The 27942-nt window shown below is 35.4% G+C and overlaps 6 protein-coding genes across 17 annotated transcripts; 4 read left to right on the forward strand and 2 right to left on the reverse strand.

The window, feature by feature from the left end:
* Nucleotides 1–1763: 1763 nt before the first annotated feature.
* Nucleotides 1764–3099, forward strand: LOC122293180. Its single transcript, XM_043101669.1, has one exon. The coding sequence runs from the start codon at nucleotides 1783–1785 to the stop codon at nucleotides 2911–2913; it is 1131 nt and encodes a 376-aa protein (XP_042957603.1). The 5' UTR covers nucleotides 1764–1782; the 3' UTR covers nucleotides 2914–3099.
* Nucleotides 3100–7545: 4446 nt separating this feature from the next.
* Nucleotides 7546–12807, forward strand: LOC122294660 (putative KHG/KDPG aldolase). 10 transcript variants are annotated; one of them, XM_043103564.1, is made up of 10 exons: nucleotides 7559–7951; nucleotides 8152–8206; nucleotides 8620–8655; nucleotides 8737–8781; nucleotides 9305–9445; nucleotides 9553–9618; nucleotides 9851–9889; nucleotides 10463–10562; nucleotides 11423–11573; nucleotides 12543–12807. In XM_043103564.1, exons 1-10 carry the CDS (start codon nucleotides 7767–7769, stop codon nucleotides 12583–12585), a joined length of 861 nt encoding a protein of 286 aa, XP_042959498.1. In that variant the 5' UTR covers nucleotides 7559–7766; the 3' UTR covers nucleotides 12586–12807. The 10 variants fall into 10 exon arrangements, with proteins under 10 accessions (XP_042959501.1, XP_042959495.1, XP_042959500.1 ...); XM_043103565.1 differs by having other exon boundaries at nucleotides 7565–7951; nucleotides 9362–9445; XM_043103561.1 differs by having other exon boundaries at nucleotides 7555–7951; nucleotides 8620–8781.
* Nucleotides 12808–13322: 515 nt separating this feature from the next.
* On the forward strand, nucleotides 13323–14930 carry LOC122294659 (protein ELC-like). The gene has a single exon (XM_043103560.1). The coding sequence runs from the start codon at nucleotides 13461–13463 to the stop codon at nucleotides 14706–14708; it is 1248 nt and encodes a 415-aa protein (XP_042959494.1). The 5' UTR covers nucleotides 13323–13460; the 3' UTR covers nucleotides 14709–14930.
* A 1751-nt stretch (nucleotides 14931–16681) lies between these two features.
* LOC122294662 lies at nucleotides 16682–20681 on the reverse strand. 2 transcript variants are annotated; one of them, XM_043103573.1, is made up of 4 exons: nucleotides 20408–20681; nucleotides 19716–19800; nucleotides 17651–18006; nucleotides 16682–17545 (listed from the first exon to the last, which is right to left on the reverse strand). In XM_043103573.1, the coding sequence occupies exons 3-4, from the start codon at nucleotides 18002–18004 to the stop codon at nucleotides 16979–16981; spliced, it is 921 nt and encodes a 306-aa protein (XP_042959507.1). In that variant the 5' UTR covers nucleotides 18005–18006; nucleotides 19716–19800; nucleotides 20408–20681; the 3' UTR covers nucleotides 16682–16978. The 2 variants fall into 2 exon arrangements, with proteins under 2 accessions (XP_042959507.1, XP_042959506.1); XM_043103572.1 differs by lacking the exon at nucleotides 19716–19800 and having other exon boundaries at nucleotides 20408–20678.
* Nucleotides 20682–21361: 680 nt separating this feature from the next.
* On the forward strand, nucleotides 21362–23618 carry LOC122294663 (nascent polypeptide-associated complex subunit alpha-like protein 1). Its single transcript, XM_043103574.1, has 4 exons — nucleotides 21362–21525; nucleotides 22543–22627; nucleotides 22884–23017; nucleotides 23095–23618. The coding sequence occupies exons 1-4, from the start codon at nucleotides 21466–21468 to the stop codon at nucleotides 23425–23427; spliced, it is 612 nt and encodes a 203-aa protein (XP_042959508.1). The 5' UTR covers nucleotides 21362–21465; the 3' UTR covers nucleotides 23428–23618.
* On the reverse strand, nucleotides 23514–27867 carry LOC122294658 (pentatricopeptide repeat-containing protein At3g09040, mitochondrial-like). Of its 2 annotated transcripts, none has more exons than XM_043103559.1 (2): nucleotides 27708–27867; nucleotides 23514–27371 (listed from the first exon to the last, which is right to left on the reverse strand). In XM_043103559.1, the coding sequence occupies exon 2, from the start codon at nucleotides 27197–27199 to the stop codon at nucleotides 24779–24781; it is 2421 nt and encodes an 806-aa protein (XP_042959493.1). In that variant the 5' UTR covers nucleotides 27200–27371; nucleotides 27708–27867; the 3' UTR covers nucleotides 23514–24778. The 2 variants fall into 2 exon arrangements, with proteins under 2 accessions (XP_042959493.1, XP_042959492.1); XM_043103558.1 differs by having other exon boundaries at nucleotides 23514–27458.
* Nucleotides 27868–27942: the final 75 nt, after the last annotated feature.

Genomic DNA, 27942 nt, shown 5'->3' on the forward strand with positions numbered 1-27942 from the left:
AAACTCGCATATTCTAAAATTTATACTTTCATAAGAAGGAAAATACTGAAAACATAAATAATTATATAAAAATAATCTCACAAACTGATCTGACTTGGTGTGATTCGTCATATTATATATAATTTGATGTGTTACGTTATTAAGTTGTACATAATATTATTTTTATTATAAAATATATCTAATGTAACTTATAAAACTATATTAATTAATTTATAAATTACCTTTCTATAAAATATTTTGGTAGCCTAAATGCTTATATTCATGATCATTGCTAAATAATTAATCACTACTTACTTACTATCGAAAACATGCTTTTATATAATAAAAGCATTATGACTTGGACAGAACTGTTTCAATCTGTGCATCCTAAATGCACGATACCGTACTAAAATTAATAATGAATGCATGCAGCATACTGTATATGATCTGGACATTGAATGTACAGCTCTAATTATTTTCAAACGGAGATTTTCATGAATATGTTTTAATCTAAATCATGATTTTACTCTCTAATTATAATACTTTTATTGAATCTTTTTTAAATATATATAGTATGCGCAACTGGATCCGAGGATTCATGTACAGGTACTGGAAATTAAATTTAAAGAAGCTTCTATATTAATTAATTTGCAAGCTGTTCCACATATATATATATATATATATTGAATCTAATTAATTTCTAATATATACAATATATAGCCTTGAATTAAATTTACTAACACATGATATGTTAATTTCAACATAAAAAGAAAAAGAAAAAAAATAAGTAAATAAAGCCTATATATATATATATTTCCAGAGGAAATCATGGTCAGATTTCTTCTTTAATTTTTGTTGATAAAATATTCACACATCCAATCTGCGGATTAATTAATTATAAATTTCCAAAACCAATTGGCTATTAATTTAATATATATATATATTTGTCGTGCGCACTACAAAAAAAATAATCATTTGTGATGAATTATATGTGATGATAAAGACTATTTGTGATCAAAACAAACTCATTTTGACAAAAAAAAAATCATTTTTACAGGAAATAAATGGTCATAACTGACCAATATATTTTAATTAAAAAGCATTTCATATTATTTCACGCCTTAGGTCATGTGAAAATTAAGCAGAAAAGCTATTAATTTAAATATTGGAATATTAATATTAGAATAATATTAGCCCAGAAAAAAAAATACATGCATACATTAATTTCATGGGACCAGAATAAATCCCAAAATTTTATTTTAAAATGAATGCCAATTAATTAATTAAAATGAATAAATTTAAAAATATTTCCAATGGTGGGTCTAAATATCGTTGTGCTTCAATAATTTAATTTTGGAGTACTTGAAGAGGCAAATACCGTGTGGTTTCCTCTCTATATTTCCATGTACACAACCTTATAAGTTTCCTTTAGGGTTTTATTGATCCCCATATATATATGGAAGTTTGACTAACTCATGAGAATTGAAACAGCTTGATCACCTTTGTACTTGATTCTATTTTTGGAATATTCTTTTGGCAAATTAATCCCATCATCATCATGCTTCAGAGACCATATCTCAGGAATCAGCCATGCCAGTTTAGTACTCTTAATTCAATACTTCAGTCTTCTCTTTGCTAATATAATGCATTTTTGTAGTAATTGCTCATTGGGATTTCTTTCCATACGCTTAGGATATTGCATTAACTCGTAATTCTAAATAAAAGGAACACATCTTCTCTCCCTATCTTCCTCAAACTCCCCACAAAACTTCAAACATCTTAATCACGTACGTACTTTTTGCCATGGAATCTCATCCTCAGTACGGTACTAGTGCTTCTGAAGTAGTACCATGCCCTTCTGAGGCGGCCTCTAGCATCTCAGCCGCCATTGAAGAACGTCCTAATTCATCCAAAGAAGGAATTAAGATGATGATGAAACTTAAAGAAAAAATCATCGAAGGTTCGGTTGACTTTGTTGATGATCATCATCATCAGCAGCAGCATCAGCAACAGCCCGTGGGATCGAGTAGTACTACAGCTACTACTTCTCGTGTCTTGCTGGATTTGAAGCTTTCTAATGGTGGTTCCGACTATTGTGATCATGGCAAGCCGGAGAATATGGAACTCAGTCTTTTCAAGTACTCTGCCATTAATGTTGGTTCCTCTTCTTCTTCTTCCGATCAGGAGGCTGCCAACGAGCATATCTCGGACGAGAACCCTAGCGAAAAGCTGTCGGTATCAGAGACGACGACTAAGGTTTTTTCTTGCAGCTTTTGCAAGAGAGAGTTCTCCACTTCCCAAGCGTTGGGAGGGCATCAAAACGCTCATAAACAAGAGCGTGCATTGGCTAAACGACGTCAAGCAGGGATGGATATGGCGGCGACGAGTGCTTTCGGACACCCAAACTTTTCTAATTACTATCCCTATTCGAGCATTTCTTCACAGTACCCTAAATATGGATCTTTGAGTACTCAAAGATCTAACAATAATATTGGGGTTCGGATGGAATCCATGATTCACAAGCCTTCTTCAAGTCTGCCATGGCCGACCTCATCATCTGGGTCAACTTTTCGTCCATTTGGCCATGGTACTGGGTGGTCATCAAGGCAATCAATGCTAATGAACAATAATTCAAAGCCATTATCCCTTGATCGGAGGCTAAGGTTGGAGGGTTTTCAGGCATACAATGGTGCAATTACACTTCATAATTCTGCAGGGAATACTTCTTCGAGATTTGAGGAAATTGGTGCTCCATCCTCTAGCACCAATATTCATATCACTTCAATCAACAACGAAATCAGGCCAAGTACCAGTGATTTCCTGAACCGAGACAAGCTGCCTGCGCATGAGCTGCCTCCAATTAGAAGCAATGATCATCATGCAGATCATCACGACACTGATCATCAGGGACTGGATTTGTCACTCAAGCTTTAATTTAATAATAATAATTAGTTATTTCATCATAATTAGTTAAATTCCAAAAAGAATTGTGTCATTTAGTTATAATTTCATCTAGTCCACAGGAGTTCATATATAGCTAGCAATAATTAATGTTGTACGGTTCTGTATGCTTAATACATGATAATTAGGTGCATACATCATGTTATACTGTTTCATTGAGAGAATTTCTAGGGCATAATAATTTATTATTTTCGATGTAATTAAAGTTATTGATCCTCAGTACTCTTTGCGTTTTTGTTTCCAAATTTAAAGTAGTTTTTGCACTACTTTCCTTGTTGGACCACTGAATGTTCGAATGAACAAACACGTACATGATGCATGTGGACTAGAACTACGCATGCTGAACTTTTGCCTGTAAGTTGGAGTAAAGCACAAGTTAATTTGCATGGGTGGTACTTCATATATACTTTTGTACTCGTCATGACCACCTCTATAAATATAGGTAACATCATATATATTCTTAATTTTAAAATATATTATATATTATATTAAAAAATAATTATTTGTATATGCCCTAATAAAAAGACAAGTTTCACACAATTCTTTTGTAAAGATAAATTATAGAAGAGTCTATTCATTTTCAGTGCCCGATACACTTCTTCAGAAATTATTTTGGATATTGAGTTGAGTTGAGATGAAAATTAAAAATTAAGTAAAATATTGTTAGAATATTATTTTTTAATATTATTATTATTATAGGATTTGAAAATGTTGAATTGTTTATTATATTTTATGTTAAAATTTAAAAAAGTTATAATGATTAAATGAGATAAGTTGAAGATAGCTTGGGATCCAAACGGGCAGGGCCTTCAATAGGAGACAACTCGTCGATCTATCGTATTTGGGATTTGTAACCAGCTAGCAATATTACTCTATATTAAATACATGATATAAATCTTGCTTTCAAATTTAATTATGGTCCAGATATATGATGATCATCGGTACTTAATATTCTTGATTTTGGAATGAAATTATAATTATTTATAACATAATTAATCTTTTTCATTTAAAATAAATCAGTCAAAGAGCACATAATTTGAATTAAAGGACTCGTTAAAATAAATTATCAGTACATGTACTGCATTATTGAAGGAAAATATGAAAATATAAACTTTTTTTTTAGGTTATAAAGTTTTATTAGGAAAACAAATCAAGGGTCCGTAAATGGAAATGAGTTGAATGTGCCAACTAGATCATATAGCCCCGGATTAATTTCATAATTTTTTCACTTTTTATTACTTATTTTTTCAAAAAAAAAAAAAAATACACTAAAAGAAATCTGGTCTTTTATGACGATTTGATTATTGCTGTAAAAGAAATCACCGCAATATCGCAATAGTACTTTATTACAATATTGCCGTGCATATTAATCGCAAATGCATGTGGTTTGATTATTGTTGTGAACGGTACTCATGCTTTTGCAGCGACGATGATTTTTCCGCCACAACTTCTCCTCCAACAGTCCAACTTATTATTGACAATTGTAACAATTCGTCGCATTAAACTTGTCGAATCCTACTTTGGCATCCAAAGTGCATTGAGCTAAATACGAACGAGAAAAACTTTTTCCATCGAAATAGACCATTTTTTTTTTTTTTTTGTGACTTTAGGTGCTGAAAAAATGGGTATTTCTTGTAGTGATTGTTTTCGAACCATTTTCAAAAAGAAAATGATAGGATTATTATTTTTTTATTATCTATTTGTCACTTTTTTTTGTACGTATTTGATTTTTTTAATTTTTAATTTTACTTAATAGTTAAGAAAGTGATAATTAATTAGTAAAATTATATATATATTAAATTTTTTAATAGTTAAGTATGTTAAAAAAATACTTAAAAGAAAATTATTAAAAAAATAAAAAATTCTTAATATCTTATAAGCAGTAAATGGCCTTTGGGAATTATGTGATAATTAATATATGTGAGATTTCAATGTAATTAATTATTTGAATAAATGATCATTTAGTCGATCAAATATAATATATATATATATATATTATATTCTGTATTGATCAAAGCTAGCTAATTTTTAATCTTTATAATTAATCCCATCCGTTACTATATAGATAGGAAGCTTCTTTCAATTCCTATGATCCCCACCTGATTCGAAGGTGATATACAGGAATTAAATAGTCACAAAATCAAATCAGTGATCTGATTACTTAATCATAAAAGTCTCTTGCCAGTATTTTTTACGTTATATTTTTTCTGTTTATTAAAAAAACTTACGCTACAAGAAAACTACTTAGTCATGGTCAGTTTTTTTTTATAAAAATAATTATATTCTATTAAAATGAGTCTGTTTTGATCATAAATAGTTATTTTTATCGCATATAATTATCGGTCACAAATGATATATATATATATATATATATATATATATTTTGTAATGAATTACACACGCACATGTTTATATAGCAGCTGTGCATGATATAATTCAAGCCATGCAAAGTCGAACTTGTTGAACCCAAGATTTCAAGTTTTGTGTAATTATATATTTACACATAGATTTTGATGATAACAAATGAATTCAAAGAATAAAGAAGTCTCAAGCTCAAGTTGTCTACACAATGGAGTCAAGCACATCAAGGAAACAAGCATGCGCAAGAAGGGAACAAGTTCACATTAAAATTATAGAGTAATGTTGTAAATCTCTTCAAATTTTGAAATTATGATTAATGCTCAAAATTAATATTTTATCATAAAGCATTAAAATACATTTTCCACATGTGCATGAATATTTTTAAAAATTAAATTTGAAAATTTTGAAAGATGATTGATTGTCATCTTTTACATGTGCATGCCTTGATTAAAGGGTTGAACTTTGAAAATATTAAAGATGATTGATTGTCATCTTTCACATGTGCATGTTTTATTTGAATATTTTCAAAAGTGATTGATGCTTTTTTAGACTTATACAAAAAGTAAAAGATTAGGTTTGAATTTTTTGAAAATGAAAGTGTGCTCATTTTGTCATATGCCAAAAGTAAAATATTAGGTTTGATTTTTTTGAAAAAGTGAATGATGTTGTCTTTGACAATTGAAAAAGAAGAACATTTTATTTGAATTCTTTGAAAAAGTGAATGATGTTGTCTTTGACAATTGAAAAAGAAGAAGCTTTTATTTGAATTTTTTGAAAAAGTGAATGATGTTGTCTTTGACATGTGAATCTTTTTAAATTTGAATATGAAGTCTCATATGTCTATAAATAGATCATTTGAGAGCTTCACATTCACAACACCAAGAGCATACAACATTCATTCAAAACTTTCATTCTCTCTTCTCTAAGCATTGAGCCTTAATCCTTGTTCATTTTGAGAAATATAGTTTACGCTGTATTGTTCTTATTTCACTCATTGAAGAGTGTTTTCTGATAACCTACCCACTATCAGCTTTTGTATTAGAAAAAGGGTGTGTATAACCCTTGTGTGTGTAGAAAGTATTCTACACGGGGAATAATTGAATCACCATGTGTAAGGTGATTGCAAGTGTAGAGAGTGTTCTACACGGATCCTTTGTAGCGGTGTTGTTCAAAGGTGTAATAGGTTTCTATCTCCACCTGAAAGATGTTGAATAGTGAATTTGGGAATCCTCAAGGGGTAGCTTGAGGCGAGGACGTAGGCAGTGGAGCCGAACCTCATTAACATACTGGGTTTGCTTCTCTCTTACCCTTACTCTTTATATTATTGTTATTTCATATTTTGTTTATATTTTATATTAAATATTTGATTTATAATTGTTATTTTTTTTTATACAACTCAATTCACCCCCCCTCTTGTGTTAGTCATCTAGACAACAGAACTTATTCTCCAATATAATCAAAATGATTTTCCTTTATTGCAAACATTTAAAAAAAAAAAAGCCAAGAAAGAATAATTGCACTAATTCATGAATATAAAGCCATCTTCTTGACAATAATTTGAATATCTTGATTAATAATTAACACATTTAAAGCTCCTTTAGACATTCAGAATATCTATAAATAATAATTAGATGATTTTTTAATAATAATTAAATTATTTGAGTTAAGATGTTGAGTAAAACGCAATACAATTTGCATGCATGGGTATACTTTTGTACTCATGGTGACCACCTATATATATATATATAAATATAGTAAGATATTCTTAATTTTAAAAGATACTATATATATTATATTAGAATGCAATGATTTGTATAAGGCCCGCGGCATAGTCCCATTGTCAAAAAGTAATCACACCATAAAAAAAAAAAAAAGTATATATATAATATTTTTAATTAATAGGATCCACTTTTTACAAATTAAGAGCTTGCATGAAACAACTTGTCTAAGATTTATATCTAACAAGTAATAAGTAATGTTATATACAGTCGTGTGAGTATTCAAATACCCTATAGTTTTTTTAAAAAAAAGTATAATTTATTATTAAAAATTAATTTATTTTTATATAAATTTTATATTTATTTATTTTTTTAAATTATTATTTATTTTTAAATTATTTTTTAAATTATGAAAGTATCATTGCTCTAAAATAAATCAGCAGTACTGAAATATTATTGAACGAAAATATGAAACTATAAAGGGTAAAAGGAGAAGAAATTTTTGCCAAATTGATGGTCGTATTATTTGGCTATGCTACCGATGGATAAAGTTAATCCAGTATATATCAAAGCAAGTCCCATTTCCAAACACCAGATATGATCAAAGCTGGCCATGGATAATCCATTCAATCCCGCTCCCGCTCAAAATAAAATTGCCATACAGAGGACTCTCTCTTTCTCTCTCCTCTTTCTCGGTCTCTCTCTCTGTGTTCTCTGCTATTGCAGAATAGGAAAAAGGAAGTGGATATGGCCGTAACGAGCCTCGGCATCTGTGCTCGCACTTCTTCGGCTTCTCTAAGCCTTCTGAGCTCACTGCCACGGTCACCACTTAGGGTTTCTTGCTATTCTCCTCAGCTCTCTCCGTCTCCTATCGACAAAACCTTGACACAGATTCAGAATTCTGGCGTCATCGCTTGCCTTCGTGCCAATAGGTCTCCTCACTCTCCTATACGTGCCTTCTTAATTGCGAGACTTTTTCTTTGAAGTCGCTTGACGTGTTACCTGTATAGAGAGTCGAGACTAAACTGTATGTTTACGTGGTAGTATGTCTTCTTAGTCGGTCTGTGTCCTAAATTGAGCTTGGCAATCTCTGTGTAGACAACGGCTTATTTTACTCTTTTGTCTTGGATAGTGCGGAGCAGGCATTGAAAGCTGCTCGAGCTGCACTTAGCGGGGGCATCTCAGTTGTGAGTCTTCTTTTCGGTTCAAAATTTTATTCTCTCTCTTTATTATTCAATCGACGTTCTTTTCTTTCTTATGAATTAATAATTCTTGCTTCTGTTGAAGCTTCAAGGTTGATCAGAATGATCCGAAAAGGTGAATTGGCTGCATTTGTTATGGGTAGTATAGAAGAACTCACCCACTTAGATGGCATATTTCCTATTATGTGAATTGCAGTTACTTTATTCTCGCCATTACTTGGTCTCTTGTAATTTGAATGTCTGACAATCTTTGCCTGCTCACTTGGAAATGTTTCCTTTATGTTTACAGTTTTGTAAAGAGATTCGCTCTAATTTATTCTCGTTTTGCCATTACTGTATGTATTTTTTTTTTTTTTCACTAGTGATGGTTTCTAATTTTTCTCTTTCTTGATATGTAGCTGGAGATTGTTATGTCCACCCCTGGTGTATTTGAGGTTGTTTTGGAACTGTATATTTTTAATTTCTCCAATTGGCTCCGACAGAGTGTTTATGTGCTTTTATTCTCATTCGCACAGGTTCTACAGCAGTTAGTGCAGGAGAATCCTAATCCAGCCTTAGGAGTAATAATCTTTCTATCTCCATCTGAATTTACTAGCATATCGTTTTATGCTCATTTTGAGTTCAATTGAGCGTGTTCGACAAAAATCTTTTCTAAAGCCTCCACTTAAGGAAACAGCTGTCTGTAAATAACACATGGACAACAATTTTTCAATACATATTAGCATTGAGTGTTTATGGATTTGTGATGAAGAAATTAACTTATCTACTGGTTCCCTGACAAAACGCCAATGGAAATGGCTGCCTTTCTGTATTCTCTTTTGGCACATTTGGAGTACATCAAAGTAGATGCAGTTGTAAGTGCAATCTGGTTTCGGATAGATGTGATGGGTGTGCTTGTTGAGAAATTGTTCAACATACACAGATTGATATAAAAAGTAAGACTCTTTTGGTTTCACAATCCATCAAACAAGGAGCAGGTCATACTGACTGAGAGTTCTATCCAAGAAAATATATCTGTATTGCATTTCAAATGCTTTTACTGTGCCATTTTCATTTAAAAGGAGTGCCATTGATATGATCCAGATACATACTTGGATGGAGTTTTTGGAGTTCCTTCTGAACTCACCAAGTATCCTGCAGGTTGGGACTGTCCTTAATGTTGAGGATGCCAAAAATGCAATAAATTCTGGAGCCAAATTTCTTATGAGTCCTGCCACGGTGAAGGTATGCATATTGATTCTGCACCCTCATGCTTTTAATTTCCCACTCGAGCGTGGGAGATATTGATCTGGCAGATAATTTCATTGGTGCTTCCTTTTTCCCTTTTTAAGGACATTATGGTGGATGTCAAGTGTGCTGAAGTTCTGTACATACCAGGTGTAATGACCCCAACAGAAGTAAGAGTTTGTTTTGAACGTAAACTCTACATCATTTCTAATCTACAATTTTTTAGGACTTTTCCTTTGAACTCTCAACTTATAATAATGATAGTCTTGTTGGCCACCACTGTTTCCTGGCAATGTTACCCTGGAAGATTGGGTGTTTTTATCATTTTTTTTTTTTTTTGGAGACATTTGAGGTTCTTTCCTCCTGAATGAGAAATTAAAACCATCAATTTGTGATTTACAGATACTGTCTGCATATGATACCGGCGCCAAAATTGTCAAGGTGAGTCTTAATGTTTCGATCGTGGGAGTGGATTAAGTCAAGGTATAATGGTAATTGTCCTGTGTCATTTACCCTGCTTCATAGAAACAGAAATAGATGTTACTCTTGCTAGGGCAACAATCATATGTTCCCACTTGACACTTGACCTTGAATGGTCTTCAGGCGTATATCAGTGCATACATATACATATACATATAGATATACATATACATATACATATACATATACATATGGCCTTACATATAAAAGTCTCTTGCTAAATGAAAATATGTTAAGTTACTCAAGCAGCAATCTTAGCTTGCCAAGTTGGAATAACATACTCTGTAGATTTCAAGTTTCATATCTGGAGTGCTACCTCTGGTAATAATACCCATGATCTTGTGTAAACTTTTCATTAGCGGCTCTTACACTCTCTGTGTCATGCCTTGTAAATGCTATTAGTAGATTAGCAAACACTTCTTTTCTGTTGTTTCTTCACAACATGTTCTGGGATCTGATACTGTTTGGAAGTCATAAAATAGTTCATCCACAGATGTTCATTATGGTTTACTTTTATTTTATCTGGTGGAATAGGTTTATCCTGTCTCTGCATTAGGCGGTAGTCAGTACATTTCAGCACTCAAGAGGCCTTTTCATCACATCTCGATGGTTGCTTCTCAGGGCATAACAATAGGTTGTTACCTTTGCTTCTGTACATTAGTTCTAAGAGCCTCACTTCATTTTCTATAATTGTTTGTATTGATGATTGGAGGTGACAAAGACATTTTTTACCCTTCTGCTATCATATTATTAAATAATGAGATATCATCTCATAAAGGATTTGCATTAGTGATCCTTTGCCATCCATATTATTCTCCTTGTAGTGAAGACATTTATTGGAATGCCTTCAGACTTTTAAGATCGTTGTTTTCACTGGCACTTGCTGTTGCTTGCCTTGTGCAGCAATTTTCATTCTTGCCCTTTGAGGCTGAGATACTGAGGGGAATAATATCTCTTTGTATTGATAAACAATGAGAAATGCTGAAGAAAACAATGTGTTTTGGATGGTTATCCTGACTTGTTCAATACTTGGGTTAAGGCTTTATTTTTCAATACTCTTTACGATTGGATGTTGTCTGGACTTTTTTTACAACTTCTCAGTTTCAGGATTTGTTGGGTTTTATTTTATTTTTAATTTTTAATTTTTATCTTTTACTATTTTTGCTTAGGTCTTTCTCTTGTTTATTGTTTGTGTACTTGAGCCATGCCTTTTTTGCTTCATCAAAGTGAAAATTCCTGCAAAAGTATCGTTTGCTTGATTTATGTTTATGTCGCCCTAGACTCGAATTCAAACTTGCGGTATACTTAGAACATGTCTTTTGAGAGACCTTAAGGAGACAGAGTGATCAGAAATTTCCATTAATTTTTGAATTTTACATTCCTGTTTTCTGATTGCAGTGACATGTTTTCTTCATGCAAGACATCAATTCATCAAAATGTAGCATTAATTTCCGAGTTAAAGGAACCTTTTTTTTTAACCCTAATCTGATACAGATTCAATCAGAGAATATATCTCCAGAGGAGCAACAGCAGTTGTTTTATCAGATGCCATATTTAATAAAGAGGCAATCATTCAAAATGATTTCGAAGAAATATATCAACTTGCAAATTTTGCAGCTTTGCAGGGCATCGAGGCTGTAGAACGGTGAGTTTTTTTGTTGTTTGTTCATGTTACATGGTTATGCTTTTTCTAGACTATTTTAGTTTTAATTTGGGTCTGATGTTTCTAATGCTATATAATCTGAACATGTGGAAGAACCAAAAGCTGTTTTCCCTAAGATCTTCATAACCTGTTTCAGTTTAGCATCAATGTATCGTAAATTACATTGCAGCATAAGATTACAAAGCGAAAAGAAACTAACATATACACTCTGTACCCGATGAAAGTTGTGCCACCACGATTTAATTCTTTTTACTTCTGCAGTGATGTTCAGATATCATAATTAGGTAATCTGCTTCTCCATCTATATTGGATTTTCTCTTGTAAGTCGTAGGTCAGACAAATTTGTGGCATTCTATTGTATACTTTGAGGCCAATCACAAGTGTGCCATTGAGGCAATCCCATATGGTAGATGACGCTGCCGTCCTTTATTTAATTGTATGACCTCTGACGACAGATTCCAATGTCATGCAGGAAAAAGAAGTGTATGCTAAACTAATTAATTCAGAAGTCCTCAGCAGTTTCCTCAGCTTGCCTATACCATGATAAAGGCATCAGAGCAACATTTGGACGGTTCTGATACAAACGCCTACTTATACAAACTAGACTCTCGGGGAAAAAGATGCAGAGTCCCAATTTTTTTTAAAATTTAATATAAGTTTCTTAATCCTAAATAGCTCTCTTTACCGAATGGTTTTATTTGTACACTTGTGCAATTATAAATTTTTTTTTTCCGCTATAGTTTGCCGACTGAGATGCTAAAAACTTGGTATGTTGTTTGGAGCTGTTGCATTTTTACTGCTAGGCAAGCGAGACCCAGATCATAATTTCCTTGCTAAGTTGAATTTTGACATATTTTGCTGATTTTTTTTTCATAATCATCATTATTATTACAAATCAAGCCTTTATTGTTCTCTTATTTGCACTCCCCTTTCCCCCTACTTTGTATCCAGGCTGATTACCCTTGGATATTCTAGTCCGAAAGCTGAAACTTGAGAGCTGAATCGCTTGACTGCGATGTTTGTTGGAGGAAGAAGCATGAATTGATGATGCATGGGAGTACGACCAGAATTTTATTCAGTTTTTGGCCGGTTAAGATTCATATTAATTTGGGTTGAGAAATGCCTTTGATCATTCTTTTAATTGTCATTCTTTCGTTACTTTTAATGATGATCAAACGGATGATAAATAACACTCGTAAGTTATATTGTCTGTTGAGATTTTAAGACCACACTTTGAGAAATTTTTTATTTTACTTTAAACTCTTACCGGTAAAGAACGAATCAAAGAATCCTCTTCAACTGGTGTACCTAACAAATTAATGAGATATCTTTGCACAGTTGCACTGCTAAAAAATACATCCACTTTCACATGTATATGCTTAATCTGTCATTGTTGAATCGATTCGATTTATGATATCATATCCTTAAAAATAATAGAAAATTACACATTATATTTTTTGAACCATTAGAAGATGGCCCTAATCTAGTCGGAGTTTTGCTATATACAAGCACAGTCGCGTACTAATCTGTGTACCAATACTGATTTATTCATACTTAAAATTTAAATTAACACTGTTTTCAATAAAATCTATTTTTTAACCAATCACATCACATTAGTGCACAGATTAGTGCACAATTGTGCTTACAACTATATTTTTCCATCTAGCCAACAATAATGATATTCGACACTGTTTCTTAAAACCGTTAGTCAACTTTTAACACGCGTTCGTGAATTCCTTGCCCGTAAAGGTTCGTTTCGTTCCCAAAACTCAATTCTCGAAGGCAGACCAACTCAACACCAACACTTCATCACAGAACCCAAACGACGCAAAAGCAGCAAAGCAAAGGAAAGCAAGGGAGACAATTGGAATGGTGCCACCGGCGGTGCAGGCGAGTTCATCCCCTGCCAACCCACAACAGACCCAACAATTCCTGAGCTCTGTACTTTCCCAGCGAGGGCCCTCCGCCCTCCCTTACTTGGAGGACACCAAGTGGCTGATCCGCCAGCACCTGCTCTCTCTTTCCTCCTCCTACCCTTCCCTCGAACCCAAAACTGCTACCTTCACCCATAACGACGGCCGTTCTATCCACCTTCTCCAGGCCGACGGCACCATCCCCATGTCTTTCCAGGGTCTCACCTACAACATCCCCGTCATTCTCTGGCTCATGGAGTCCTACCCCCGCCAACCTCCCTGCGTCTACGTCAACCCCACCCGCGACATGGTCATCAAGCGCCCCCACCCTTTCGTCAGCCCCTCCGGCCTCGTCTCCGTTCCTTGCCTCGAGAACTGGATCTACCCCAGCTCCAATCTTGTCGACCTCGTTCGTAGTCTCAGCCTCTACTTCGGCAGTGACCCACCTCTCTATTCCCAACGCCGCCCTAACCCTAACCCTAACCCTAATCCTAATCCCAATTTTACTCCTCCCTCTCTTCATCCTCCCAGCGGAACGGCTTCCAGTTTGGGGTACGCCCGCCCCTCTATTCAAACGAGACCGTACCCGCCGTCTCCGTATGGTGTTCAAACAGAGGATTCTTCGGAGGCATATAGGAGGAGCGCCGTGAACAAACTGGTGGAGTTGGTGCACGGGGATTTGACGACTATGAGGAAGGCGCGCGAGGCGGATATGGAAGGGCTTTTCAACGCACAGGCGATGCTGTGGCACCGGGACGAGCAGCTGAAGAAGGGCCTCAACGAGATGTACGAAGAGAAGGAAGGACTGGAGCAGCAATTGCAGATGATGCTGATGAACACCGACGTGTTGGAGGCGTGGTTGAGGGAGAACGAAACGAAGCTGAGGAGTCTCCGCCAGAATGTTGACGTGGACGACGCATTCGAGATCATTGACGTGCCATCCAAACAAATGCTCGAGTGCGCGGCCTCCGATTTGGCAATCGAGGACGTGGTGTACTCCTTGGACAAGGCTGTGCAGGAGGGCGCGATACCATTCGATCAGTACCTGAGGAATGTGCGGCTCTTGTCACGCGAGCAGTTCTTTCACCGCGCCACTGCGGCAAAAGTGCGGGCCACGCAGATGCAGGCTCAGGTTGCCAATATGGCCGCCCGGATTTCTCACTTCGGCGGTGACACTGAGGCGCTCCGAGCCCGAGCTTCATAGGCCTGATTGATTACTTATTATACCCAATCATATAGTTGAAGGTCAGAGTTTCCTGTGCAAATTTTTCAATGGTATACGTTTATAATTTTTTTTGGCTTTTCTTTTTCTTTTTCATGGATTTTAGATCGTTCTGTAATGATTTGTGTCTACAGGGTAAAGAAATACGTGAGTTTATGTTCTGATTGAATAAATATATGGGTTAAGTTCAAATTTTTTATCCTACCTTTACAAGCGATTTTAGAGATGCAGTCACTTTACTCATTTTTGTGCCTTTTATGGGCTTAATCATGCGATTTATTGGTTTAGTTCATTCGAATGCTGTGTATGGAGGAAACGTGTTGTCAGGCATAATACGTTTGATTTGATAAAGGCAAGCAATCTCGAACATGATATGGCTCTCTACTTCTATCCAATGGATGGACTGTTTGACACGTGTGTAAGAGAATGTCCTGAGAAGTTTTGTTGTAAGTTGGTGAAAGGCTTACAACCAGTACATAAACTTCATTGCTTTTCACATCATAGGATTAAGAGTTTTGAGGATTTGCCGTTGCATTTAGGTTTTTCAGTTTATTGTGGAGAGAGTGAATGTTGCTAATGCTTTTTCCTTAAGCAGAGAAATAGGCCAGTTCATTATATGCATTTTCTTACAAATGAGTACTCTGATGTATATTCTGATATCCATATTCCAGAAGAAAAGGATGGTAATCTTTTACTCCTTCACATCCTCTGAATCAGAATTATTTTGGTAATCTTTTACTCCTTCATATCCTCTGAATCAGAATTATTTTATCTGTTGAATCTTGGAGTGCATGCAGGTCTAACTTTTCAATAAACTTTGTTATGAATCCTGTGTAACTACTTGACCGTCATCTAGAAGGCTACACCTTTCAACCTATCTTGCTTCTATTGGGTCTGTGTTCTTTTTGCTAAGAGTTTTTGGTCTATTACTGTAAGAACTGTAAGGACGTGATGCTGATGTTAACCCAAATCTACCCTTCTCCATTTAAAATATGGCTATGGAGCCATTTGGGCGCTTGTAGAGTTCATAAGATTGTTGAGTTGGGGAAGAAGGCAGCAGAAAAAGTGTCCAAGTTAAATTTAGGTGAAGGTGGGTACCATGAACTCCTCTCTAATATATATATATATATGCCACGGCTTCAATGTGGGGCAGAATGGTGAAAGTGAGAACCATGATGGATTTCAGAGTTTATGGCGATTGCCAAAATGCGACCTAGTTTCACTTGGAAACTTACTCATTTCAAATAGAGGGTGTTATATCTGCAATAGTGATCATCGTGCATCTGTTCTTTTAAAAATGGAACTTGTTGAGGAGATTACTAGTAAAGCTGTCGTTGCACTTCTTGATTCTTGGGAGTTTGTGTAGTAGCAATATTTCAAGGCTTACAGGGAACGGGACCTTGAAATGGAAGATGAAAAAGGTTCTTGTACCAATTGTTGTTCCCCACAAGTACTGCAAGCGAATCTCATACCAGCAGAACAAACAGAAGGGCTACACCAGGGCTGCCATTTTGTCTAACCATTTAACATAATTTAGTTACATCTTGTCATGTTCATATATATATATATATATACATATATTTGTCATTAGATAATAAGATTACCATGGACTGACTCAAATTATTGTTCTCCCTCCTCCTTCCCCATTTACCACTGCAACGAATCATAGTCTTTATTGAAATTCCTACGTGTAGTTCAAATGAATTATCAAGTTGTGGGTCATGGATGTGAACCAACTATTGCAGAGTTGGATGCCTTAACATTGTGGACGATATCTGTTGATTGAGTAGGACAACATACTTCCTCACACCTATTGGAACATATTCTTCTTAAATTTTTAGGATAACTTATAAATGTAATGTGGTTCGGTTCCCTGCCTACATTGCAGAATCATGAGCAGAAAAGATCGGGCTATAGAATTCACTACTTTAAATAAAACGATAAGGTCAGAAGGCTTCAAGACAATATACACGTTAAATTCCATGCTAAGTCTTAAAACTGATCTCTTACAGTCGCGAAAAGCCAAGAAAAGCCTTCTTAAACTTCATACACGCTTCACTTTCAAAACAGGCAGCAAGGAAGCCAGAAAATGTCTTTACAATCCCAGCTTCTAGCCAATTATATCCACGCTGTGAATATCTAATCTATACATTTACCTAACAAAGACGATTTAATAACGCGCATTTTGTCCAGAAAACACCCAAAACATCATAAGCTATATACCCAAAATGCTACAAGCCTGGGACCTACAATCATTTCCACCACCAGAACTGTCGAAACAAATATATCTTCCTCATTCGAGCAGTGTACGTCAAGAAGGCTCTTGCTTTGATGGGGTCGGCATTCAAATACTCAAAAGCATACATCTGTTTGGCCTCTTCTAAGCCATCAATCTCCATCACTGCCTGTAGTAGCTCATGGGCATCAATTGAGCATTTGCCTCGCTCCATCACGTCAGCCAAGCGCCGAATGCTTGACGCCACTGCTAACATGGCATCATGGAGAGCCTCTGAGCCACGGGACCGTTTTGGGAGTTGTCTGAAAGGCTGGCCCAGAGGAGGATCTTGAGTACCATCTGGCATCTGGGCATATTCTGGTGTTCCTGTATATGATTCTGTTCCATCTGTCTCACTCTGGTATTCTGTACTTGGGGAAAGAAAAGAGGCAGAGTCATAATCACAATTCTTTAAATCTATTGGGTGGCTTCCATCCTTCATCTTAGCCCAGCGACTTGGGGCTTGATAATTTCCACAAACAATTTTTAGTTCATCGTACATCTCTATCTGTTTACCTCGAAATCCTCTTGCATCAGGGTGTGCCTATTCAATTAATCATTGAACGCCAACAAGCATATTGTAAATAACAGCATGACACATTTTAAAAGAGAAGAGAAAACATTAAAGATGATTAATTAAAAAACTTACTGCAATGTATCGCTTCCAAAGATCTTCATTGTCACACTCAACCATCTTGGTATTTGGATTCCACCCAAATCCATCTTGACTTAGCATATCCTTCATTATCTTATACCTTTTCTTAATTGTCTTCAGTCTATTAACAACTTTTTGATTATTCAAATTCAAGTTAAAACGAGAGTTCACAGCAATACAAGCGGCAGTGTAAGCATTTTCATTAAAACATTTGTCAATTTTGTTCCCATTTTTAGCCTGAACAGCAAGTGCTTCAATAAGGCACTTGTCCATCGCAATTGACCATACCACGTTCCTTCCTTTGTGCTTCATATCTCGTCTAACTCCATGCAGGTCATACTGCTCCATTTCTGCATCACAAAAGACAAATAACTACCTTCTGTCCCATATGATAAAGCAGAATTCAAAATACTGATTAAAAGACTTTTTTTTACATAGTTAAAAAGAGTTCTATTAAGAAAAGTAAATAGGCCTAGCCCAAGTACATAGGAAGTATATAATACTGATTAAAAGACTGTTGACAGCATCATACCAAGAGGAAACTCAAAGAAAACATAGTAACATAACCACATGGATCACGTTTTATTACATGGCATTATTTGAGGTGAAGGTCCACATAGATTATTTAGGCCGTTTGGTTTCACATATGGTCTTAACCCATCTTATTTCATCTTAACATCCAAAAATCATTCAAACACAAACACTTTTCAATCTCAAACTTTCAACTTTTTAACTTTTTCATCTAATAAATTACAACTTTTCCAAACTTTACAAACAAAACACAAAAAACAATTCAACTTTTTCAAATACCTAAACAAAATAATATTAAAAAATTATATTATAACAATATTTTAACTTTATAATATTTTTATTCAACTTTTTTTATTCAAAATAAATTATTTTTATTCAACTTTTTCTCTCTTCTTTCCCAAAACCCTATAAAACATCTTAACTCAAACCAAATCACTACCATTCACATATTTCTCATCTTATCTATGTAACCAAACAAGACCTAAGATCCATCACCATCTTCTCTATAGTGTGGCCTTGATCATGCCATAAAAGCCAAAAGTTTGATATAGATTAGAAACACACTCAACCCAAAGAAAGAAATAAAACACAGTGTTGTTTCTCTGTTTCCAAATAAAAGTAGCTAAAAAATTATGAAAAAAATCACATTTTAAGAAAAGCATAGAGTTAAAGCGTCTTTCATGGGCAATCAACTACGATGCTAAGGTAGGTAGCTCAAGTCAAGGGAAGACTAGAGGGAGGGCATTGTGAAGACATTCTCGTAGTGGGTTTTTTGGGTAGAGGATTAGTTCTATTGGGAACAAGGGGCTGGGGTTGGGGAGGTGTGTTCCATTCTAATTCGGGCTTGGAGTTTTTGGGTAGTGTTTCACAGCCTCTCTAGTATGGGGTATTTTCTTGTATACGTTCAGTGTACTTGGTTATTCCTATTGATATATATAATATTTTTATTTCTCAAAAAAAAAAAAAAAAATGAAAATGAGACTTAAGTCCTGTCTTGGTTGAATTTTCAAATATGCCTATTTCTCTCTGTTTTTTTTTCCATCGACTAGCTATACTCACTATTATAACAAGCTCATCTAGCTGTAAAAGATAAAAACCAGTGCACCTAAGCACTTAGCTTGGACTTGCTGCCAAGAAATCATCTTACAAAATAATGCTCATCTATTTTTCTCTATCCCCATGACTGGACATTGCTAAAGAAATTAGAGTCAGATGATGTAATTAGAACTGCAGTAGGAGAATGATGCACACTATCAGTTGAATAAGGGTGTAGAATATGATTTGGTTCAAGATGAGAGAAGAAAGAAGCTATACAGTCTCAGAAGAATATTCTCGAATTGAGCTTTTATATTATCTATGAGAATGAAGATTTTCATGTCATGTTGAGATGGACATAAGTCATACTTAAATTCAAGTGGGTTCACGAAGTACAAAAAACAAAGAATAATTCCACAAAAAAAGAGTGAACAAATTAAAAGGCGGGTGCTAAACATATTTTCTGAGAAATAGAAGGGAAGAAATTAAGAACCTGTTACTTGCAAATTATAATCATTATGGCAAAATTGGACTCATCCTTCCTCTCTACCAAAAAAAATTGATCCGCCTCCTTCATTCTACATGGTGCCAAAGCATCATTCAGACTAAACAAGAAACCACTAGAGCAAAATCACTACAGCTTACCCATAGTCTTTAAATTTAAACCAAGTCTGCTTCCATTGAGCCTAGACACAGTCTATCCTTTCTCCAAAGTCAAGTAAAGCACATCTCATGTTGTATTTTGCTCAGAACTACAGTCATTCTACGAAAATCTAGTCAGTCCATTTATTTATTTATTTTGAAACCAGTCAGTCTATTTCTTGTATTTAGGGTTAGCAGGCAAAATAGTATAAAACGCTCCAAAGGAAAAATACACAGTATACAACACAACTGATAACAAAAAGTATCGAGAATTCGCCTATGCAATCATTCCACCATGCCCAATAGATGATGTCTTTGATCGGATGCCCAATAAATGATGTTGGAAGTTCTCAATATAAATAACCACACAAACAGAGAGAAAAACCCACTAAACCCACTTCAAGTATCAAAACTCAGAATGATGCAATTAACAGAAAGCAACTATTACGGCATAATGAGCATCAAGCAAATAAAACCAGATATATTAGGCCCAATTAATTTCTTTTGAAAAATGTACACATGCATGTATAGAGAGCGTGATACCCGAGGCAACGGAGATAGGATATTCCAATCTTGAGAGCGATCTAATTCTCTCGCCGATCAGATCACAGATCGCGACTGCATCTAATCACCCAGGAGATGCAGAGACGGCGTTTGGAAGATAAAAGAGGACAACTACTCTGACGGTTCATTGGGTACTTAGGGTTTTTTTTTTTTTTTCTCGAGAAAATAAAGGTTTGAAAAATTTTCCCGACCGGCACTTTCTCGAAAACCAAACGCTTACGAGAGAGGCGTAATTAGGTCCATCCGTTTCGGTGCATTACGGTGCGGTAGATTATACGAAGGTCCTATCATCAGACGCCATGTAAGCAAAAGTCATAGAAACGGGAAGTCGTGATAAGGGAGATTAAAATTGATAAATAAACCAAGAAAAATCATAAATCATAAAGAGAAAAGGCAAACTTTATTAATTGAAAACTACTAACCGTACTTTTAAAAAAATATTATAAAAAATTTAATTTCTCTAATCGAAATTATAAAATTTAAAATTTAAATATAAAAATTTGAGAAAATGAGTATTCCGTAAAATTATAAGTAAATGTAACATTATAAGTATTAATTTATTTGATAAATTAGAAGGCTCATTTTTATAATTACCAATTAGAAAATATTTTAATCATAAAAATAATTCTATAAATTAACATAATTTGATATGATTTGTCAAATTATAAATTTATTTTTATTATAAAATATAAATAATAATTAAGATAAAATTATATCAATTTATAAAATTATTTTTATATAATTATTTTATAGACGTAACACTTTCTTATTAATTAATTTGTCTCATTATTATTTTTTAATAATTAAAAAATATAACATTGAAATGTAAATGTATATAGTCTAATCTATAAACGTTTGGGAGTGGAAAAATGGGGGCAATGTCAGTCTCGTAATTTATAGTCATCGTTGCCGTGACTATAAAGTCCCATTTTCTCGTTGAAACCCTTTTCTCCAGCCACTTTGGACGTCTAGTTTTGGGGTTTTAGGGTTTTTGGATAAAATCTTATCTTTCCTCTATCTGTTTCCCAAGGCCAGCCATGACTGCTCAAACTCAGGAAGAGCTCCTCGCTGCCCATCTCGAACAGCAAAAAATCGATGTATCTCTCTCCCTCTCTCTATGCGTGTGTGTGTATATATATATATATCAGTAATACGCTAGATCCCTTTAGTTTTATAATTCTGAATCATTTGGGACACTGGAAATGATTTTTCTTTTAACTGCGAGATTCTTTTTTATGTTTTTAGACAGCTATAGGTGCGTCGGATCGTAATGATTTCGGTACCCAACTGTTTGCTTTCCCAGAATCTGATTGAACTTCGGTCGGGAAATTGAAATGAATTTTGTATATTCGGGCATTGAGTGAGAAGTACACGTAAGTGAGTTTTAACATGTAAGACTGGATTAATGACTGGGGAAGCTACAGTGAAGGCAATGCTATGGTTGTAATGTGATACTGGTTCTGTTATATAGATGGTTATGAAATAGGAGTTGTATGCGGAATATAGTTCAAGAGTGTAAAGTAAAAACGATAGTCATGATGGTGTGTGAAGGATAAAGACGTATGTATGCACTTATCAAAAGAAGTATATATGGCAATATGCTAATGTTTATAGGGGTGGGTGTTCCGGGAATATGCAAGGATTTATGGAAGAAAATCTGTAGTTGATTGGATTACAAGTGTTTTTAGTTTTGGTAGTGTAAATGGGGATCTCTTGGAATATTCTTTAGAATAGACAGTTGATTGAAGTTGTATAGGAAAATGGTGGTAGTTGATGAAATTTTCAAAGGTCAATCGTATTTTACTGGTTATCATCGCATTCTTCTTTATTATCCCCATGCATGAACATGCCCTTGCATTTCTTTTTTTCCTGTTTACTTTAGTGAAGCCATAGTGGAGAAAAGTAGTTTGCCTTTTCTTATTGGCACAGCTATTAGGAACCCAACAAAATAACAGACTAAATGTCCATCATATTTGCACGAGTGATTTTAGATGCTTTGAAACTAATTGCTGGGAATGCTGTATTTAAATGTGTTACTCATTCTATTGTCATTGTTTCCTTACCAATACAAACTACTGGCTGTAAGATTTTAATTGCTCTTTCCATTTGGGTAGCCTGATGAGCCTATAGTTGAAGATGAAGACGATGATGACGAAGATGATGATGACGACGACGACAAGGATGACGATGAAGCTGAGGGTAAGCTCATTTTGAATGATGTTTTGTTTCTGTGTTTCTTCATCTGTTAACAAAAAGCTGTCCTGATGAAATGAAATGAAAGAAACTTTGTTTAATAAGAAAGTGAATGTATGAAGTTACGTATTTGCGTCCGAATTTAAGCTTGTTCAAAATATACTAAATGTGCAATAATGATTTAAACAAAAGATGATATTAACTTCATTTATTTAATTATATAATATGTTTGTTATTTTTTCATTCTTTTTTATATTATCAGGACAACATGACGGAGATGCCGGTGGTAGGTCAAAGCAAAGCAGAAGTGAAAAGAAAAGCAGGAAAGCAATGTTGAAACTTGGCATGAAACCTATCCCGGGGGTTAGCCGGGTCACTGTCAAAAAGAGCAAGAATGTTGGTGCCTCTTCGCCTATGATTTCCATTTATCTATAGTGTGTTTTTGGTCTAACATATACTGCCACTTGAATCAGATATTGTTTGTCATCTCAAAACCAGATGTTTTCAAGAGTCCAACTTCAGACACGTATGTAATCTTTGGGGAGGCAAAGATCGAGGATTTGAGCTCTCAACTGCAGAGTCAGGCTGCAGAGCAGTTTAAGGCTCCTGATCTTAGCCATGTGATTTCCAAACCCGAGTCTTCAGCAGTGGCACAAGATGATGAAGAAGTAGATGACACTGGGGTTGAACCAAAGGATATTGAGCTGGTGATGACACAAGCAGGAGTCTCTAGGCCAAAGGCTGTGAAAGCATTGAAGGCTGCTAATGGGGACATAGTTACAGCCATCATGGACCTTACCAACTAAGAGAAGCTTTTAACATTGTTTTATGTTTCATAAATTAGCAGTTCTTATGCGGTTTCTTGATAATGTGAGCTTTTTGAAGGTGGATCTTTTCTTTTTCTTTTTTTTCAATATTACTGAATTTCTATTTTTCTTTGTTCTTTCTGTTGTACTAGTAACGAACGGAGAAATGCATTGAGTGATGTTTCTCTATACATGTCCGTCTTCAGGTTTGGGGATTTTGCTGATAAATGAGTTCACATGAATTCAAAAAATGTTTTATATCTTACATGGAAAGATACATCAACCTTTACCAGACTTTGTAATTTCAGTTTGAAGGCGTTAATTACGAGCCCATCTGCAAGGCGTTATAAGTTTTCCCTAAAAAAAATCTACTGTTGCCTGTATCACGCCATATTTGGCTTGATGGTAAATAGCCCCAAATCAGCTAAAAGATTGTGCAGAAATCTCTCTCGTCAAGAAATCAACTAAAAGCTTGTGCAGAAATCAACTGAAAACAATGAGGACTGAGTGAAAAGCAATGATCCTGAACAGGTTGCGTTGATTTGCATAAAGACATAATGAATTCATATCGAAGAAACAAGACAGAGGACGCAAAGGAGGAACAAAATAATTATATCGAGCAAGAAAGAGTTTGATACATGCAGCGTCCAGCGGATATCCTGTTACGGATATATATATATATATATATATATATATATATATATCCTCATTTTTGCTTATCAGAAAAGATATATATCCTCATTTTTTTCTCTAGTAGAAGCAATCTTTTCTTTTTCTTTTCATTTTGTTTTTAAAGAAAGAGCGGCACCCCAATTTCATTCATATGCCTCCAGTCAGAACAGTCTTAAGACGCCAGTTTGAATTATGTTGATGCTCTTTGAAACCGTAAGCAGCTGCTAAGCTGAGTACGAAGAAGTGATGGGATGTTGCGGCGCCAGCATAAGTGAAGGCTCCAACCAGAAGCACCGAAGACTTAAAAATGTCACATGATGACTTGCTGCCATTAAGCTTGGTCCGAACCATTAAGATTTGCCACACAGAGAGAGAGAGAGAGAGAGAGAGAGAGAGAGAGAGAGAGAGATGCAACACGTTGGCCTTCATTTGCTGGAAGTGGAATCTCTTTCCCTTTTAAGTTGAGATACTTTCAACACTTCTCAACATAGTTCTTTACTATTCGTTACTTTATTTTTATTTTTTACCTACTTTTTACTACTGTTCAATATTCTATTATTATTTTTCCCTTACTTTTTTACTACTATTCTCAACACCCAAACCCAACCAATTTCCGAAGGCTCAGCATCCAAGAAGCCAACTGAGAGCTGTTGAGAGCTTATGGAGGATAAAGCTTTTGCTATATCACAATCCAGCTATATCCTGGGTCTTTCGAAACACCTCTCCTGATCATCCCCCTCCTCAACTTTGCAGCATCTTCCCAACTGCCCCCTTCAGAATAAACCTTCGCTAACAGTACATAAGCCGCATCATTCTCAGGGACCATCTTGAGTAACTTCTCAGCCGCCCATTGTCCTATCTCTCTGTTCCCATGTATCCTACAACCACTAAGCAAGGATCTCCAAATAGCAGGCCAGGGAGGAAAAGGCATCACTTCTATTATACTTTTAGCAACATCAAGGTATCCATTTCGTGACAACATATCAACTAAACAACCATAGTTATCAGGAGATGGCTCCATCTCATAATGTAAGTTAATTGATTCAAACAAAAGACATCCTTGATCAACAAGACCCATATGACTACAAGCTGATATAACTGCCACAAATGTGGCTTGGCTGGGCCGTAGATTGGCCAACTTCATTTTCTTAAAGATTTCCAGGGCTTCCACAATAAGACCATGATGGGCATAAGCCATGATCATAGTATTATAAATAATCACGTCATCAGATACAAATGACTGATTGAAAGCCATCCTTGAGCTTGCAACGTCCCCACATTTTGCATAAGCATCTATAAGTGCACTAGAAACAAACACATGTTTGTCAAATGCCATTTTTATAACATGTGAATGGACAGACTTAGTTTGGTAATAAGCTGCAACATCAGCACAGCTATTCAAAATGCTACCAAAAATCAGCTCATCAGGCTTCTCGCCTGTTTTTATTAGAGAGTTGAATAACCTGATAGCTTCATAATTATGACCTTGATGTACCAAAGCAGATATCATGACCCCCCAAGATGCCAAATCAAGTCTGTCAAGCCCATTAAGAAATTCAAAGGAATCATCAAGTAGGCCAAATGTAATATAAGCTTTAATTAATGAACTGCGGACATAACCATGAGAAGAGAAGCCAGACTTAACAATAGCACCATGAATTTCTACCCCCATCTGTTGATTTCCACACTGGGAAGAAGCCTCCAAAATGCTGGAGAAGGTGCATTCATCTGCTTTAACTCCCAACTCCCATAAATTACAGAAAACCTTTAGGGCTTCCATGTATCTACTTGCTCCATTATATCCCGAAATCAACTCATTCCAAGAAATAATGTTTCTGAGGAGTATGCTGTCAAACACTAAACGTGCCATCTCCATTGCCCCACATCTAGAGAACATATTGATTGAAGAGCTTGTGATATTATTGTCATCAAAAAACCCAAGACGTAGGGCAAGTGAAAAAAATTGTATCCCAAGATTGAGATTCATTAGCTCCCCACACTTTCTAAACAGTACTGTGAATGTGATATGGGTGGGCTTCGTTCCTGTCAGCATGAACTCGTAAAATAGTATTGCAATTTCTCTTGCATCCCCTTCCAGAGTGAAGCCGCCAAATACGGTATTCCATGATATGACGTCTTTGTTTTGCATGCCATTGAAAACTTTTAGAGCCGAGTCATTTTTGCCATTCTTGAAATACATATCCATGAGAGCATTTGCCACTGATGAGCTAAATAGCATCTCACTTCTGATGATCAATCCATGAAGCTGTTTACCATATTCCAGATTTCCCATAATCAAGCACCCTTTAAAAGCATTAATCCAGGTCAACTGGTCCATTCTTACACCCATACATCGCATTGAAGATACAATCTTCAAGGCCTCAAAACCATGTCCGCATTGTGCGTAACCACCAATCATAGCATTCCAACAACCAACATCAAGATTGTCCATACACTCAAATACCCTCTCAGAAGATTCAATATCCCCCAACTTAGCATACATACTTAAAATAGAACTAGCAACGAAGTTGTTCTGCTCCATTCCAATTTTCAAAACAAAACAATGAATACAGAAGCCAAACTCATAAGCTTCCACGATAGTGCATGCTTTCATAACACTGCCGAAAGTGAACTCGTTCGGTCTAAACCCACTTCTCACCATGTCCAAATAAACCTCCAAACCCAAATCAAATTCACAATTTTGAATGGCACCTGAGATAATCAAAGTCCAAGAAACAATATTTCTTTCTAACATTTCAGCAAACAAATTGAGCCCATAACTCAATACCCCAAGTTTTGAATACATTTTGATCAGATTATTCAGCGAAAAGAGGTCAGTAGTGAGCCCCAACTTGATGACATGTCCATGGATTTGGGTACCCAGAAAATATGAATTCGATCTCTCGGATAGGGAAAGAGCAGTGGCAATTGCAGTTGGGTCTTTCCCCATCAATATATCAGGGTATGAAGAGAGAGATTTGGAACCGTAGTAGCGTCGGTGTGGATGTTTAAAGATTGTTTGGAACTGGTAATGTTTGTTTAAAAAGAGAGAATAAATTTTCAGTTGTGTAGCACTAAGAGGAAGTCTGAGGATTATCATGAGTCATTCCACGCATAAACTGAGCCGCCTGTTGGGGCGTAGCTCACCTCCAGTTTGAATCGAAAAAGGTTAAAGGAGGAACAGAGTTGTAACCTGACCCTGCTTCCATTACAACAAGCCCTTCCAACCAAAAATACGAAAACCAGAGTCTCCCGAACGTTATCCTCCAAACCTGAAAGATATCCACTCCTCAAAAATTTAAATTATATCCAATTCGATTCCATCTAAGTAAGGAGATTTGGAACTAAAAGCCTTACTTCTGCGACAAGAAAGCACCAACAGGGTTACACATTTCTGAAAAGGAATCACTCTTTGAGCAGAAATTAAGCAAAATAAAAGTCATAAGGGGAACTTTTCAAATAGATGAAGGATGTTTTTTAAAGAAAAATGGTGGACATGGACATGCAGATGCATCAGTTATAAGGAAAGAAGACGAATACCGAACCGGAAGCTTAAGCAAAAGTGTTTCCAAATATCAGAAAAAGTCAAAAGAGTATAAGATCGTTACCCGTTGGAAATCCCGGACTGAGTAATTATTAGGGTTTTGGTTGAGAGGGTGTGAGGGAGAGAGAAAAAAAGAGGTGAAAGGTGCACCGCGAAATGGGCAGCTTAGTCTGTGAACTCTCACTGTGACTTTCTCCGATCAGTATTTACTACACTTTTTTTTTTGTCCTTGTACGGATCACATTTTATAATTCAGATACAGCATGTATAATATTTGTTTAATTAATGGGGGTGCTGCT

Source organism: Carya illinoinensis, chromosome 14 (genome assembly GCF_018687715.1).
Source record: "Carya illinoinensis cultivar Pawnee chromosome 14, C.illinoinensisPawnee_v1, whole genome shotgun sequence".
NCBI classification, from domain to species: domain Eukaryota; kingdom Viridiplantae; phylum Streptophyta; class Magnoliopsida; order Fagales; family Juglandaceae; genus Carya; species Carya illinoinensis.